The sequence below is a fragment of the Pan troglodytes genome, chromosome 6, assembly GCF_028858775.2.
Source record: "Pan troglodytes isolate AG18354 chromosome 6, NHGRI_mPanTro3-v2.0_pri, whole genome shotgun sequence".
Lineage (NCBI taxonomy): Eukaryota > Metazoa > Chordata > Mammalia > Primates > Hominidae > Pan > Pan troglodytes.
The window spans coordinates 148,444,889-148,463,258 of NC_072404.2; the positions used below are offsets into that span (position 1 = coordinate 148,444,889).

Genomic DNA, 18,370 nt, shown 5'->3' on the forward strand with positions numbered 1-18,370 from the left:
GGGATATGTCAAGTTGAGGAATCTGTAAGGGGAGGTTTCAAGTAGGCAGTTGTCTATTATAATGTCTGGAATTTCAGGGAAAGGTCAGGGCTAGAGATATAATTTTGGGAGTCACAGGCATCTAGATAATGATTTCAAAACCGTATATTGGGACAAGATTACTTAGTAGAAATCAACAAAGAACCCTGGACTGAGGGTTGCAAGTAGGGTGAAAGGAAAACCAAGAGTGTGGTCCAGAAGCCAAAACAAGGGTTTCTAACAAGGAAGGCATGCTCACTTTCTATCTAGCGTTAATTAACTGTGAATCCTCAACTCTCCTACTAAACAAGAAGCTTCAAAGGGGCAAGAAGTAATTCTTATTCATCTTGGTACCCTTTCCTCTAAACGTATCAGAAGCTCAATTCATGTTTACTGACTTAATGATTAGTAAGGGGCGGGGCGGGGGGGGGGGTCACAATTGGCCCAAGTGAATGGCATTTGGGCAGGATCTCGTCTTTCTCAATTTCACAGTCTATAGCCAGATTTCCCCCTTTCTGATAAGTACAGGAAAATCTCACTTAGTCCAAAATTAATCATCCCAATTATTTTCTTGTTGCCATTTCACAATAAATAGCGTATCTATCCATCAACTGGGCAGTATCAAGAACAGTGCTGGACACATAGCTGGTGCTTAGTAAAATATTGGATAAACAGATGAGTGTGGCAGGAGAGAGAAAAGGGAGAAGAAACAGCATTAAGTCTCTTATCCAGCAGGACCTACAGATAAAATTAGGCTTAATAATTCTTTATGGATTTCATTTACCACCATATTTCCATCAATAACTAAGACTGACTGTGACAAACTAAACCTTGTATAAACTTAGAAGAAATTTATTAGAAAATAAAATCATTTGGAATACTTCACAATTTGAAAATAGCAAATCAATATTTTCTAAGTTCAATTTTTTAAATAAATATTTTCCTAAATCTCTAATATCCCTATAAGCAATCCATTTTATACAAAAAGATATGAAGTAACTTTCCAAAGCCTAGTAGAGGATTCAAGAGTGGGAAGAGAAAACAAAATTTTCAAAGAATGTTTGAAAATAGTTTCATTCTTAGTACAGAACATTTTAAAAGAAACCCCAATACTGATTTCTAATATTCCTTATAAAAAGCTAAACATCCAAATAACGAAAGACAGAATGCTAGAGAACTTGACTATTGAGTCAACTTCTTCCACTTATAATTTATCTCCTAAAAACCCTAAAATTAAAATTCAGCAATACCTGAGGCACCATAAGCACCAGAATACCGCTGAGACTTCGAACCAGATGGAGAGGATTCCTTCATTCGATCAATCACATTTTCCGAAAGCTGGAAAAGCAACATCAAAATAAAATCAATTATAAAACAGCAAGATCAAAAACCAGTGCAATAACATCCAAGTAATTTAGTCATCCATATCCATACATATGACGAATGGCCTAAAGAAATTAGGCTAAATCTAACAGCCATAAAACCAGAAGGAAGAATAATTTTAAGATTTCGAGATGCACCCCACAGCACTACTCCTTTATTTTTTCTAATGCACTGCTAATTGTTCATTATAAATAACTACACTCTTCATTTTATACTATGCACAAAATTGTAATCTCTGGGGAAATGTATGCTACATAAACTTCAACTTTCCTCCCCTAATCCTACACACTTATTCATGCATTAATGGGCCTTAGCTCCTTCCCTCCCTCTAGTCCCGAAGGAAAGTGTTCCTTCCCTCTCCCCTCCCTCCCTCCTGTTCAAAGCTAACCACATACAATCGCTCTTTCAACAGACTTCATGATGGATCAACTATGTGCCAGAAACTAGGCTAGACTCTGAGTATTCAAAATTATCAAGTGCTTAAAGCATAACAGAATAAACAACCATCAGGCATTTAAATACAACATGAAGAGTGCTACCTGAGTGAGTCAGCATGTAATGCAAGTATACAGAAAACACAATGGGCAGCATGTGTAGCCAGGCTTTGAAGGCAGGGCTGGAACAGAGGATTAGGGAAGATTTACAAGGTAAGGAGGAGTAAAAGCTAGGAAGAGATGCAGTAGGATGAAAGTGCTCCTGGGTGAGAAAAATCACATTAAAGTACAGATGAAAACCAGAATTTGCCACCGTTAGACATCCAAGTGGAGATATCAAGTAGGCAGCTGGCAATAGAGCAGAGGCTCTGAGGAACACACAGCCTTGCGGATTTGAGAGTCATCATTCCCACAGTTACTATCGCGTCATCCTTTTTTATTTTCTTTACAGCACTTAACCACTACCTGAGACTTGCTTGTTTACCATCTGCCTTTCACTAGAAAGAAAGCTCCCTGAAAGCAAGGATTTGGCTGTCCTATCGCTATACTCCCAGAGCCTCACTAAGCCTAGTTAATTCAATGAATGAATGTTAAATGAATGAATGAAACAACATGAATAAATGGCTGAAGCAAGAAAATAGAGAGAGGGCATAGTGAAAGAGAAGGTGGGGAGGGAAGGTAGAGATTCCAAATTTTGAAGATTCTTAGTGAACTCTTCAATTGAAACAGTTTGAACTTGATCCTGAGGGTACCTGAGCACTACTGAAGGATTTTAAGCAGGGGAATGGAACGATCAGATTTACACTTTAGGAAAATCACTCTGGCTACAACGTAGAGAACAGATTGGAGGGGGACAAGAACAGAAGCAGGATCCCTGAAGGAGGCTAAAGGACCAATTAAGAAGCTATTAAGCATATGTCCACACAAAGACTTGCACAGGAATGTTCATAGCAGCATTATTCATAAGAGCAAGGGTGGAAACAAACACGTCTATCTATGGTGAATGGATAAACAAAATCTTACATATCCATACAACACTATACAACTCAGCAATAAAGAGCAGTGAAGTTATGACATGTGCTACCGTACAGATAGACCTAAAAATCATTAAGCTAAGTGAAAGAAGCAAACACAAGGGCCACATATTGAATGATTCTATTTATATGAAACACCCAGAAAAAGCATCCCTATAGAGTAGATTAAGTAGTTGCCTAGAGCTGGGGTGGGAATAGGGATTAACTGTAAACAGGCACAAGAGATCTTATTGGGGTGATAAAAATATTCTAAAATTGCATTGTAGTGATGTTTGCACAACTCAGTAAATTCATCAAGTGTTGAATTGCTACTCGGGAGGCTGAGGAGGGAGGATCGCTTGAGCCCAAGAGGTCGAGGCTGCAATGAGCCATGATCATGCCACTGTGCTCCAGCTTGGGCAACAGAGCAAGACCCTATCTAGAAAAAAAAAAAAGTGTTGGAATGTAAACTTAAAATAGATGAATTTCAGGGCATGTAAATTACTCTACAACAATTTACTTTAATAAACTTTAAAAAAAAAAAGCTATTATGGTAATCCAGGGGAGAACACACTTAAAAGGTATTTAGGATTTAAAATACTAACATTCACTGAGTGCTTATTATGTGCCAGGCGCTACACTAAGCTAGGCACTTCACTTATTTACTCCTTCACAGGCCTATGAGATAGATACTTTTGTATCTCTATTTTATAGGTGAAAAAACTGAAGCATAGCCGGATTAAATAACTGGCCCTGGATCAGATCCTTTATCAGTAGCAGAGGAAGGATTCAAACCCAAAAAGTCTGAGTCTCAAGATCTCACTCAAGGCCAGGCGCGGTGGCTCGCATCTGTAATCCCTGCACTTTAGGAGGCCGAGGTGGGCGGATCACGAGGTCAGGAGATCGAGACCATCCTGGCTAACATGGTGAAACCCCATCTCTACCAAAAATACAAAAAATTAGCTGGGCGTGGTGGCGGGCGCCTGTAGTCCCAGCTACTCAGGAGGCTGAGGCAGGAGAATGGCATGAACCCGGGAGGCAGAGCTTGCAGTGAGATCACGCCACAGCCTGGGCGACAGAGTGAGACTCCATCTCAAAAAAAAAAAAAAAAAAAAAGATCCCACTCAAACATCCCTCAGCATCACTACCCAGTATCTGAGTAGATGTGGGAGTAAAGCAGAAGTCATCAAGGAGGACCCCAGGATTTCCATTTCAAGTAACTGAGTGATCCTCCTCCTGTATCAAGGGTCTCCTTCCCATTTCCACTTCCTGAACTCACCACTCTCTGGCTTTTACCCTCAGTGCAACAGTGAACATTCTCTGGTAGAAGTCACCAATGACCAAATAAATAACTTTTGATATTTACGTAAATAAATATTTTATATTTATAAAATGCCTTATTTATATGGCTTCCCTTTAGCATCTAACACCTCTGGCCACTCCCGTCTTCTGGAAAGCCCTCCCTTGGCTTTTCTGACATCCTGCTGTCCTGGTTCTCCTAGGACTCTGGCCACATTTTATCTCTTTTGCAGCTTCCCCTCTCCTGCCTGCACTTCAATGCTGAAGGGCCCTTCTCATTCTATGTGCCCTTGTACTGGCACTCTCATCCAATCTCTTGATTTCTAACTGTTGTTGATAAACTAATAAATTCCATTAATAAATGCATTCACTCGAGCTTAAGACCTATCTCCCAGAAGCCCGGTCTCCACACTGAATTGCCTAATGAACACCTTCCTTCTGGCAAACCAGAAGCACCTCACACCCAAAGTGTCCAAAATTGAACTCATGTTTGCCACATATCTCCTCTTTCTCCTGCCTTCCTTACCTCATTAATGACACCACCAACACCCAGCTTCCTAAATTCAAACATAGGGCTTGTTCTTAACTCTTCTTTCTCTCTCATTCTTAGCTCTGACTTCATCAATCCCTAAATATTTAATGAATTCCTCTCTTCTCTCATCCCATTTCTCCTGCCCTAATTCCTGTACCATCCGCTTAAAATGCAAATGTGATAATGGTAACTCCCTACTTCAAATTCTTCAATAGCTACAGTCTGTTTACAGAAAAATTAAAATTCTTTGTACAGCATTCAAGACTTCATCATTTGGTGATGGCCTAACTCTCCAACCTCAAATTCTACAGTTTTTTTTCTTTAATATTACATATCCTGTTCTACGCCCATCTCCTTGCCTTTACACACGCCTACATTGCCCTCTCTCCTGGCCCATTGGGAGGGAGTCACCTTTCAAGACGCAGTCTAAACATCCAAGCCTTCACTGACCAAAACAGTTGTCCACTCCATTCCAACCCTGCCTACCTAAAGCTACCATTCCTTGTGCCTGCTGTTCCTTTCTCAAACTTCCAATACAGTCTCAATGAAAGAACAGGAATTAGCCTTTCCACATTCACCTTTCTGCCTTTCCACTAGATTGCAAGCTCCTATATATTACGTCATTCATTCAACAAATGTCTCCCAGGCCAGGCACTAATCAAGGCCCTGTGATACATCAGTGAACTAAATAGTCTATACCTGAACTGTTACTTGTATCTCAGGGCCCAAACCAGAATGGAAGTAAGATGGAAAAGGGAAAGGCTACAGATCAAATGCTGTGTGTGCTCTTTGAAGGAAAAAACTACGACTCCCTTCTTGGAAGACAAGAAGACTTTCTATTTGAAAATGCCAGAGCCAGCTGCATCCTTCTAACAACTGACAGCCACTGGGAATGTTGCTGAAACCCATCTGAGAAACTGAGAAACTGAGACACATCCTAGAAAAATCCCCGTAAGCCTGACTCAATTTATACTTGAGAAAAAAAAGAGACCCTGAGTAACATTCAGTTACTGACAGCATCAAGACCAGAAGCAGTAATTCCCCAATCTCTAGTCCAATGCTCTACTTTTAATAACACACCCCTTCAATCCCATGCATGTAATAAAAATATCACTTCCTCTTAAAGAGGAAAAAATAAGCTTACATTTTTAGAATCTTAAAGCTATTTTAACTGATATATAATATATATAAATCTCAAAAATCAAGTGTTAGCTATAAGCTTTCATCTGAAAAGTTACTATTTTCATCTGAAAAAAATGAAAATAATGTTTACCCCAGAGATTCTGTGGAGGGATTTTAGTGTTTTGCACCATAAACTACAATTGGCTACACAAATATTTGGTAAAGCTATTACCCATATAGCTCCAACCACAGGGACTTTTTAATTCATTTTGGTTCATTCTTATCAACTGGGTCTGAGCTTGTACTGACTCGTTCTCTGTAAGGTGCATGAGGACTAGGCCTACAGCTATTGCAAGCAGCAGCTGCCTAAGTCCTGGTATGGGTATAGAAGGTGCTTATTTTTCTCTATCTATGCTCTCTAGGTAGTAGGAGTAGAATGTCTCTTTCAACCTAATCACTAATTTCTTGTTAACTTTTTTTTCTTTTTGAGGCCTCTCTGATGTCCCAAGTTGCTACTTAATGTCAAATTCTCACATCAATTCAAAACATTTCCCAGTGGGATGTTTGGTTATAGTTCAGTAAACTTGTAAGCATGCACCAAAGGAGTATATACTAAACCTATTGAAGGCTTGATAAACATATTGTACGGCTGCCTTATTGAGACTCCACCTTTCTCTTGTTCTTACAATCATTCAACAACTGTATCCTTAGGCCCTTCCAAAGCAGCACCCATGGCCATCTACTGTTGCACCTCTGCCAACTCCAAGCACTATTACCCTATTCCCAGTCTGCTCATAGCGACGTAGATATGAGGTAATAGTTTTGTTGTGTTATCATCTGTATCCAAAGTTAACGGTCTCTGAGCTGACCTTCCCATTGCAGTAGTAAGTTCAGACCTGCACACTCACCTGATCTCCTCTGTGAACAGGGGTACTCACTCATGAAGCAGCTGACAAGCTTTAGAGATGCTGGCCAGGGTTATTCACACAATCTGTAGCTGTAGAACAACTCATCTTTCTGATAAAAAATGACCCAAAATGGGGGTCGATAGTACAACACAAGCTTCTGCGATGGCAGCCTCTGTGTAAGAAGTATCTTGCGGTCAGGCGTGGTGGCTCACGCCTATAATCCCAGCACTATGGGAGGCCAAGGCAGGCAGATCATGAGGTCAGAAGATCAAGGCCATCCTGGCTAACACGGTGAAACCCCGTCTCTACTAAAAATATAAAAAATTAGCCAGGTATGGTGGTGGGTGCCTGTAGTCCCAGCTACTTGGGAAGCTGAAGTAGGAAAATCGCTTGAACCCAGAAGGTGGAGGTTGCAATGAGCCAAGATCGCACCACTGCACTCCAGCCTGGGCAAGAGAACGAGATTCTGTCTCAAAAAAAAAAAAAAAAAAAAGTATCTTCTTCAGGAAACATATCTTTTCCTGAACCGGGCACTTGTTTAAGCAAAGCCTTTTCCTGTACAATGACCTATACCTATTATACTTGCTTTCCAGACATCTCTGGAATCTGCATCAAGGCAAATACCAAGGGCAATTTACAGAAATTATTTGTAGCAAAGAATAGTGAAATAACCCCCACACACATTGATACTGGGAATTACACCCTGAGGTCCACAGACTGAGTAGTCCGTGGGTCAATTACTCAACTGTATGCAAAACTGTCTGCTTATTGCATGGTTCTGGCCAGAATCCACAGCTTACAGATCCACAGTGCTCTATGAACTAAAAGAGCCACCATTCTAATATAAGGGGCAATCAAAAGAAGCAGGTCTGCCGATATTCAGCCCACTGAACTTGACTGTCCACCCTATTCTCTATTGCTCCTAAAGACAAATTTAAGCAAACAGAGCTTGCCAAGTTTAAATTTGTAGTACTCACCACACCAATGTGCTCCACAGAGGGGGAAAGGCCATGTGTCATCTCCTACAGTCTTCCCACTCATCTCTTCCTACCCACCTTGTTTGGTCTTATCCAAAATCCGTGCCAGAAACACTACCCACCAATCCAAAAGAAAGAATTTTCTCAGAAACAGGAGACTGGGTGAGATGGACAAAGAGAAAGTATTTCTACTCCCAGGTAACAGAGTAAAAAAAGAGGAATTCTTCAGTGGCCCTTCTAAGAGGTAAAGTTATGAGCCACATGAGACAAATAAATCAGCCTCCTGCCTCCATTAGTTTATCTTATCTTCTTCCAGATGTGTCCTAGCAAATTGATTCAAGAACTCAGACCCATTTTTTCTCTCTTGATCCTCCTTCCACTTAGCATAGGTCATTTTCTGTGTGAGTATTAGTTTGCTTCACAATTACCTTTTTAAGACATAGGCTCCAAAAACTGCCATTATTATTTGGGAGAAATTACTCCCAAATAGTTAGTTAAGAGAAAGGGGGAGAGGGAACCCATATATATGTTGATAGATATATATGAAATATGTAATTCTTAGCTTATGTTTGTGTTTCTTTACATTTGTCATTAGTAGAAACCATTATCCCTACCTTTATAAAATCCTAGATAACTTAAGATGGTACTCAGCCAAAAACTTCATAGAATCTAAAGCTGAAAGAAACTAATCATCCTACTTAACTAAATTTGCACAACATTCCTCAACACTCCCAAGGGCTGACCGAATTTGTAGTCTCTGATAACATACTCTCTTCAGAATCCTCAGTAATACTGCATATTAAGTAATCTCTTCATTTACGGTCTCTCAACTGCCAACACTTCCCAAAGCATGAGTTACGTTCCATATTAAGTATCCATACTGCCATAACTGGCTCCTGTGAATTTCGGCTTGCAACTTTAAAGCCCAGCTGCGGACATTCGTTTATGTCTGGAAAGCATGATAAATATATCTTTGAAAATGACACTCATTGAAGTTGACATTTGCTCCAGAAGAGTTCACTCACAGCTTTGATGTTTCAGATAAACTTGCGAAAGATAGAGTTGTAAGCACACTTTCCAAGCAGGCACGGCAGGTGCTCACAAAAATCCTATCAACCACATGTAATATGAGTAATGAAAATGCTTGGTCTTTCCTCTCTAGGAATTTATTTTAGCCTTGAGAAGAGGGCAAGGCAAAAGAGTGACCTCTCATCCAATCCATAAGAGTAGTTTCAAATTCAAAGTTGGAATCAGGTGTAAAAATATAGGTTTTACTTTTACAGAAGAGGGAAGAAAAGCTATCAGTTGCTAAGGATAAAGGGAAAAAACAAGACCCTACAAATACCATGAAAAATAACACCTGGTAGGTGAGAAGAAATTTTAAACTTAAAATTTGAAGTAGGTCCTTTCGTTGCTATTAAGGACCTCAACAATATAGAGAAACACAATCTATTAATAAATTCAGCCAGGTGTGGAGGCTCACACCTGTAATCCCAGCACTTTGGGAGGCTGAGGTGGGTAGATCACTTGAGGTCAGGAGTTTGAGACCAGCCTGGCCAACATGGTGAAACCCCCCTCTACTAAACATACAAAAAAGTTAGCAGGGCATGGTGGCACAGGCCTATAATCCTGGCTACTCAGGAGGCTGAAGCAGGAGAATCACTTGAACCTGGGAGGCAGAGGTTGCAGCAAGCTGAGATCATGCCACTGCCCTCCAGCCTGGGTGACAGAGCAAGACTCGTCTCAAATAAATAAATAAATATTCAGCATAGTTACCAAAAGCCTTATGTTGTTCTCTAAATGTTATTCTTTATACATTAAGATAAATGATGACTGAGCCTGGTGGAGCGGCACATGCCCGTAGTCCCAGAGGCTGGGGCAGGAGGATAGCTTGAGCCCAGGAGTTGAGACCAGCTTGGGCAACACAGGGAGACTCCAACTCAAAAAAACCTCATAATTGCCAACATATTTATATTAAGGGAATGAACCCAAGTCATTATATGAAAAAAAATAAATGAAGATGAAATTATAGATGCTCCTTGGTTTACAATGGATTTTGCTGAAGGTAATGCCAGAAGCTGAGTTTACTGAACGCTTGTCACTTCCACACCACTGTCAAAAAATCCTAAGTCGAACCATCCTAACAGGAGACCGTCTGTACTATCTTTAACAGTGTAACAGAACACAGAATTAGCTTTCCAGCAGTGACTGACTCTGTTGAATTAGTAAGCTTGGTAAACTTTCATTTCTTACAACCAATGACATAAATGCTAGACAACTGGTCAAAGTTGGAACGTTTTCTTCAGCCAAGCTGAACTAACCTAACTGCAGTTCAAAACTGAAGTTTGGTGCCTCATCGGCACCATGTTCTAACAAACTAAGCTAAAAACAATGGCTTATGGACATACTGAGAATGCGGTTTCTTATCCTTCCCCATGTTTCAGAAGGGAACAACGTGACTACTTAAAGCCAAGAAAAATATAAAGAAATAAAAACCATCTACAACAGACCTAGACAAAAAAACACCCTCAATTAGGGCAGAATGTAAGACTCCCATTTCCCAGTCCATACCCTTTTAGGTACACCTGTTGGGGCACAACATGCTCTTATTTTTATTAAAATTTGAAGTTCACTTAAGTTCACATATCCATTCTTTTGAACAGCTCTAATAACAGCTATTATTCACAAGTGCAAACACTGTCAAAGTACTAGACACTGTGCTAGATATACATTATGTCAAATTCTCAAAGTAGGCTGCTTTGTCCAGAAATACTAAATACGGAAACACAATGAAAAGTGACTTGTCCAGAGCCACACCGCTAGTGAGAGGCAGAGAGAGAATCCAACCCAGGTCTGCTTGGTTCCAAGGCACATGCTCTTTCCACTACACAGCACAGCACTTTCAAAGAATCTTATAACTTTGCATGTGAAAGGAACCCTATCATAATAATGGCTGCCTTTTTAATGAAAATCTACAATGTGCCAGGTGCTTTACATACCTTACCTCATCTTCTTACAATAACCAATCAAGGGAAGTGATGGTATTACCGTTTATGGATAAGGAAATAAAAGAAGTCAATGGTCAAAGGCCACAGGCTAATAAATAACTAACCTGCGATTTAAACTGATGTCTGCTTAATTCAAGCCAAGAAAAATACTAAGATCAACTGAAAAACATCTACAAAAGACCTAGACAAAAATCACACAGGCAATCAGGTTAAGTAATAAATATCTAACCTGAGATTTAAACTGAGGTCTGTTTAATTTCAAGTTGATACTCTTTTGATCATGAGCTCAAAGAAATCAGAATGACCTCTGTGTACTCAATACTTCAATGGATGTCACTTCTAGAGGAAACTGCAATGGGCTAAGTATGGCTACAAGAAACTTACAGTGCCACCAGACTCACAGGATTTCAGGACTGGAAAATATTAGAGATCTGAGGGATGTACTCAGTTGCATTATTTTGCAGATGGGAAAACTGAAGCTCAGAGAGATTGCAAAACATTCATGTAAAAGGAGGATTTGAAGCAATGGAGACCAGCGCAAGGGCATTCCAGGTGAAGGTATATTCTGAAGAAAAGCATAGAGGTAAAAATGATCATGCTTGAACTGTTAGCAATACAGGTAAAATGTACTATATAAGAAAGGAAAAAAATGAGGAATGCTGTCAAGTTATATGACCAAAGGACATTTCTTTTTAAAAAACAAAAATCTTAAAAAGGTTTTTTAGACAATTTTTCCACTTTAATAGAATACCTATCCCTGCTGTCAGTTATTCCATCCAACCTTATCTAATACTTGATATGAATCTCTGTGCTGTGGCCACATTCTCTTTCGATTTTGTTTGCTGTTAGCACTGTGTCTGTACTAAAGCACGAGAATATGGATTTATACATTTTTTTCTAACCAATGTCTTCTCACTCAAAACTTATTTTGCTTTGTCTTTTAATTATTTTTCACTCTGAGTTGCATACTGAAAGCCTAATGGCAAGAGTCTTAAAATCTCTGCATAAAACTTAAAGTTTACAGTAATTTTTTACTCCAAAGAGTACTAACTGAACCACAATAACTCAAAGAATACAGCCTCAGACATTTTATTACAAAATGTAGTACTACCATTAATTAGCATGATATAAAGAAATACTGGTCACAGACCAAAAACTGAGTTTGACAGTCTGAGTTTCTATGAAGAAAAGTTTAATAAATTATTCTCAAGGTAACAGTTTCAGAAGAAAAAGTTTTTAAACATTTTAAATATTTAAGAAGTTTTATTTCCTGGTAACAACTGTTAAAAATAATTTACAAATGTAATTTATTTACGCTGGTTGATAACAGAAAAAAATATATAAATTATTATAAAACTTTCTGAAGTCAAAATTGCTTTATTTACTAGGTTCAGGCATCATACGTCCAAAAATGTGAGGCTCCAAATTCAGGCGCAGCGGAGAGTGTGTTAATGAAGTTAGTGCTGGTATACTGACACCCTAGAGAAAAACCAGGTTTTCAGTTTATGTATCAGGTGCATGCAAAGGGCATTAAAAAAAAAGTGCTCTACAACGTTGGTCAGAAATGACTACATTACTTCTACTGGTATGAAAAACTGCAAACCCATCTCAGCCCCTATCAGACTGGCAGACACTAGTCCTGAAGCAACTGGGCCTAATCCAAAACTTCGGCGCAGCAGGTCACAGAGGAGGCGCCTGGGAAAGAGGAGATATCAAGTGAAAGTGAAGCAGGGAGAAGCCAGAAGCCGCCCCAGGCAGGTCAGAAAAGACTGTGGGGCTGGGAGGGAGGATGACAGGGTGTGGGGAGTGGGTGGGAGGAGGGGGTGTTATCAGAGGGAGAGCACTAAATGACACAAAGCAAAGGCAATCCTTAAAATGCCAATTCACCCTGGGAGACAGGGTGCGCACAGTGGAAAAGCAGGGTTTGGGTCCTGAACCCAGGAAAACCATTTCACAGACAGGTACACCGAGGCATGGGTTTCAAATACGGTCTTGCAACAAGGGAGCAGTACAGTTACGAGTAGACTGTGAGCCCTTGCAGGGTATAATTCAACCTGGCATTCCCCGCCCGCCCCAGCAGTGCCTAGCACTTGGCACAACCAGGAACTCTCTCTGAATGAATGTCCCACGTCTTGAAACTCTGGGCTTCTTCCCAGACACCAGGGCTTCTGGCCTTACAACGCTAGGGTCCAGGACGGGAGAAACCAGGCTGAGCGGGTCCGGAGAAGATGGGGCCTTGGGGTCCGAGTCCAAGCACTGGCCCTCCGCCCGTCCACGGGCACTCACCCGGATGCCCTTCACCACGGTGATGTTCTCATTCTCGTCCGCCTCGAAGGTGACCCGGCGGGTGCTGGTGGTCCCACCCATGATTCCGGTTCCTGCCCCAGCGGAGACCTAGCGGGGAACCACGAGCACTTCGGGGCCCCCGCGCCCACACGCGCGTGGAAGGGCCTGGATTCTTTTCCCGCACAGCGGGAGCAAGGCCACGACCCCCAGAAGCAAGGAGAAGGCGCCGGTCCTGAGCTCCCGCCTCCTCCGGTCACGCGCCACAACAAAAACGCCTCAGGTTGGTCGGAGATGCGAACTGCCCGCCTCTGTTCAGCGAGGGCGCCCGGATTGGTTCACCCGACCCGGATGCTATGGCAACAGGTGGTGTTTGATACGCTTTCCTCGGAGTCCCTGGGTGTAGTGGGAACTGTGGTCTCGATCTGGCGCGGTGGGTGCTGGGACATTCTCTCCCCGCGCTTGAGCGCGCTAAGGGAGCACGGCATTCTGGGAGTTGTGGTTTTGACTCCCCAGAGACGCCTAACTCGGCAACTTTTTGAAGACATAATTCTAGAAATTTAGGCCACTGAGTTCAGAGACACAATCTTTCTCTCGAAGGGACTCACAGTTTAATGAAAAAGATGCATGATCCTAATGAAGCCATTCCTAGTGTTCTATACACAAATTCCTGGCTCAAAACTTAGCGTTTCATTACAGTCGTGGGGTAGCTTAATGAAGACTACTTCTGAGAAATGCCTCGTTAGGTGACCCTGTGATGTCTGTGGTTGTGCAAACATCATAGAGTGTACTTACACAAACCCAGATGGTGTAGCCTACTACACATCTGGGCTACTTGGTGTAACCTATTGCTCCTAGGCTGCAAAGATGTTACTGTACTAAATACTGTAGGCAATTGTAACACAGTGGTATTTGTGTGTACAAATATATGTAAACATAGAAAAGGTACAGCAAAAACAGTGTAAAAGTGATTGCTTTGGCAACACATCTAGGACAATTTGAACAATACAGAGATTAGCACGGCCCCTGAGCAAGGTTGACACATGAATTTCTGAAGCATTCCATTAAAAAAAAAAAAATCAAAGATAAAAAATGGTACGCTTCTATAGGGCATTTACCATGAATGGAGCTTACAGGACTGGAAGGTGCCCTGAGTGAGTCAGTGAGTGAGTGGGGAGTTGAATGTGAAGGCCTGGGACGCAACTATGCAGTACTGTACCTTTTATCAACACTGTACACTTAGGCAACACTAAATTTATTTTCAAATATTTTCATTCTTCAAGAATAAATTGACCTTAGCTTACTGTAACTTTTTAAATTTATAAACTTCTTTTTTTGTGACTTTTTGACTCTTTAATAACACTTAGCTTAAAACACAAACACACTATATAGCTGTACAAAAATATTGCTTTCTTTATATACTTAGTCTATAAACTTTTTCTATTTTTGAAATTATTTACTTTTTACTTTTTAAACATTTTTGTTAAAAATTAAGACAAACACACATGCATTAGCCTAGACCTACACGGTCAGGATCATCAATATCACTGTCATCCACCTTCACATCTTGTCCCACTGAAAGGTCTTCAGAGGCCATAACACGTATGGAGCTATCTCCTATGATAACAGCACCTTCTGTAACACCTCCTGAAGGACCTGCCTGAGGCTTTTTTACAGTTAACTTTTTTATATAAGTAGAAAGAATGCACTTTAACCTAAAGATAAAAAGCATAGTATAGTAAATACTAGGAGACAGGAATTTTCCAGCTCCATTATAATCTTATGATTCCACTGCCAGAAATGAGGTTCTTCTTTGACTGAAACACTGTTATGCAGTACATGAATGGTAGCATTTTAGTCGTAGCCATAAAATAAAAAAATAAAAAACCTAAACATGTGTTTGGTCCATGTCTCTTGTCTCATGAACTATGTATCTGTATTTTTTTCTTTTTGTAAAGTAAAATTTTAAGTACTATGATTTTCAAACCTGTCTATGAGAAAATACATTTCTTCATAGAATAAATTATTTGCACCAAGTATGTAGAGAATTTACTTTCCACTTTTGTGTCTCCTTCTACTACTAGTCCAGTTACATAAGTTAGGCCATAATAGGGTTAGGCAGAGAAAAGTTAAGTGATTGCCAAAGATGGCATAAATTAGCGGACGAATTAAACCTACATCAGAAAAGTTGAGATGATCTATTGTGGAAAGTTCCTATTAATAGTTCAATATTTCACCTCTACGAGACCAGTACATAGTTATTAAGTTATTCATCTACATATTTCTTTTTTGCTAAACACACTGTTACACATAAGTTTAGCCATATGACCTTAGTTTTACAGAGGCAGATGATTCTCAATAGAAATTAGGTTAATGATGGTACTATTCTTCAATTAATCCCTCTCAACATTAAAAGCAGCAGGCCACAACACACCATGGCATTCTCTTATGCCAAAGGCATCTACAATGCAGTCGCATTTTTGAGCTTCAATTATGTGCTGATCTATTACTGTATGAATCCAATTATGTGCTGATCTATTACTGTATGTATCTTTTATTTTTCTGAGACAGAGTCTCGCTCTGTCGCCAGGCTGGAGTTCAGTGGCGCAATCTTGGCTCACTGCAACTTCCGCCTCCCAGGTTCAAGCAATTCTCCTGCCTCAGCCTCCGGAGTAGCTGGGACTACAGGTGCGTGTCACCACACCCAGCTAATTTTTTTGTATTTTTAGTAGAGATGGGGTTTCACCATGTTGGCCAGGATGGTCTCCATCTCCTGACCTCATGATCCTCCCACCTCAGCCTCCCAAAGTGCTGGGATTATAGGCGTGAGCCACCGCTCCCAACCTTACTGTATGAATCTTTAGAGCAGAAACTATGTCTTTTTAATCTCTATGTCCCTGGTCAGTAGCAGAGTGTTGATTACATCTCATCATTATATCTTTTAAAATTGTACTATGTTACTTTGCAGTTATGAGACTACGTGCTACTTTGTACTTGTTCTCAAGTTTCCTTCTTTTTTTTTTTTTTTTTTTGAGAGAGAGAGGGTCTTGCTTTGTTGCCTAGGCTAGAATGCAGTGGCCCAATCACGACTCACTGCAGCCCCAACCTCCCAGGTTCAAGCAATCCCTCCCAGTTCAGCCTCCCCAGTAGCTGTGACTACAGGTGTGTGCCACCACACCTAGCTGTGGTCTCACTATGCTGCCCAGGCTGGTCTCAAACTCCTGAGCTCAAGCAACCTTTCTGCCTTAGCCTCCCAAAGTGCTGGGATTACAGGCATGAGCCACCATGCCCAGCCTAACTCTTTCTTCTACTGGGAACTAAAGCTCCAAGGAATTATGACTTTCATTTTTTGGGGACCCTCCCCTCCACAAACACACTCTCACTTATTACCCCAATATATAGGGCATATCGGAGGTTCTATATAACACACATGCTCAACAAGCACTTACAAAAATAACCAAGTACAAAGAAAGCGTTCCTTGGAGAGAATAGAGAGATGAAGAAACCACTAGTTGTCTTAAATATATATATATATATCTCCAGTTAGAATATTAAGTAGAGTTCTTTCAACCGAATATATTAAAGATGATGAATGCCAAGCATGAGAAGGTAGTGGAGTGCCTTCATGTTTTATGATTCAAACACATATAAGTGGTCTTATCAAACAGACAATCCAAAAATGTTTTAGACATCCTAATGCGTTTTAACCAACATTACAAAGATGCCTTCTGAGTTTAAAAAAAATTCAATGTATTCTTTAAAACAAAATGCCTTCTCTAACAATATTGTTCTATCCATGTCAATTTCCAGGCCAGTCATGCCTATACAATCCCTTCTTGAGCTACCCAGAACTTGTGGCCTCCCTTTCTTTCTGGCTACAGCTTATTAATAGTCATCTAATCCAAAGGCAGCATTTACTAGCCAGACACCTATGAGCTAGAATGCAAAGCTTTGCCCTAAGAAAAATAATAGCTAATACTTCAGCTACTCAGATTCTCCATGTTTTTCTCCGTTTTCTCTATCTCTGTATTCACTTTCTCAAATTTAAACTTGAAAATTCAGAGCATACAAAAAGGTAGCAAGAAGAGAAGTTATAACACTGAGTCTGTACCATGAAGAATCATGGCAAACTAAAGATAGGTGGAATAAGAAACTGCAAGAAAAATAAAAGGCATCCAGACTGGAAAGGAAGAAGTAAAACTACCTCTATTCGAAGATAACATGATCTTACAAATAGAAAAATCTTACAGAATCCACTGCAAAACTAATTAGAACTAATAAAAAAACTCAGCAAGTTTGCAGGATACAAGATCAACATATAAAAATCAATTGTAGCTGGGCGCTGTGGCTCACACCTGTAATCTCAGCACTTTGGGAGGCCAAGTCGGGCAGATCACCTGAGGTCAGGAGTTTGAGACCAGCCTGGCCAACATAGTGAAACCCCGCCTCTACTAAAAATACAAGAATTAGCCAGGCGTGGTGGTGGGCACCTGTAATCCCAGCTACTCAGAAGGCTGAGGCAGGAAAATTGCTTGAACGTGGCGGGCGGAGGTTGCAGTGAGCGGAGATCGCGTCACTGCACTCCAGCCGCGGAGAGAGAGTGAGACTCCATCACACACAAACACACAAAAACTGTATTTCTATACACTGGCAATTAACAAGCCAAAAATGAAATGAGGAGAGCAATTCCACTTATAATAGTATGAAAAACAATTCAAATGTTCATTAATTGATGAATGGAAAAACAAAATGTAATATATCCAGAAAATGGAATATTAATGGGGAATAAAAAGGAAGAAAGTACTGATATATACTACAATATGGATGAACCTCAAAGACATTATGCCAAGTGAAAGAAGCCAGACACAAAAGGCGGTTGAAATGTACAGAATAGGCAAGTCCATGGAAAACAAAAGAAGATTAGGCTTGGAGAGGGTAGGAGAAGGTGAGATGTAGAGTAACTTCTAATTGTTACATAGTTTCTTAACTTCTAATTGGTACATAGTTTCTTTTGGAGGAGTGATAAAAATGCCTAAAATTAGATTGTGATGGTTGCTCAATGCTATAAGTATGCTGAAATTTATTGAAATGTACACTTCAAATGGATGAACTTTATGACATGTAAATTACATATTAATAACACCGTTAAAAGTATTAGCTAGGCATAGTGGTATGCACATATAGTCCTATTTATTCTGGAAGCTGACGTGGGAAGATCACTTGAACCCAGGACTTGGAGGCCACCGTGAGCTATAAATGCGCCCCTGCTCTCCAGCCTGGGCAACAGAGCAAGACCCTGTCTCTAAATAAATAAGTAAAGCTGTTAAAGAATGTATAGTTATTAAGATAGCTTGAGAAAGATTTTTTAAAAAAGAATGTAAGTTAGTTAAACA

At 40.3% G+C, this 18,370-nt stretch overlaps 1 protein-coding gene and 1 non-coding gene across 3 annotated transcripts in view; one reads left to right on the forward strand and one right to left on the reverse strand.

Annotated features, from left to right (window-relative positions):
- The window catches only part of CHCHD3 (coiled-coil-helix-coiled-coil-helix domain containing 3), a 298,494-nt gene extending 285,087 nt beyond the window's left edge, over nt 1-13,407 (reverse strand). Inside the window, exons 1-2 of one of the 2 annotated variants that reach the window (XM_001137124.6) lie at nt 12,981-13,407; nt 1,269-1,356 (exon numbers count right to left, since the gene is read on the reverse strand). In XM_001137124.6, the coding sequence (XP_001137124.1) occupies nt 1,269-1,356; nt 12,981-13,061 (169 nt within the window). In that variant the 5' untranslated portion in view covers nt 13,062-13,407. The remainder of the gene's footprint in view (nt 1-1,268; nt 1,357-12,980) is intronic. The other variant, XM_001136966.6, reaches the window with a different exon arrangement.
- Nucleotides 13,408-13,944: 537 nt separating this feature from the next.
- Nucleotides 13,945-14,048, forward strand: LOC112209867 (U6 spliceosomal RNA). The gene has a single exon (XR_002944865.1). It is a non-coding gene; the product is annotated as a U6 spliceosomal RNA (small nuclear RNA).
- The last annotated feature ends 4,322 nt before the right edge of the window (nt 14,049-18,370 follow it).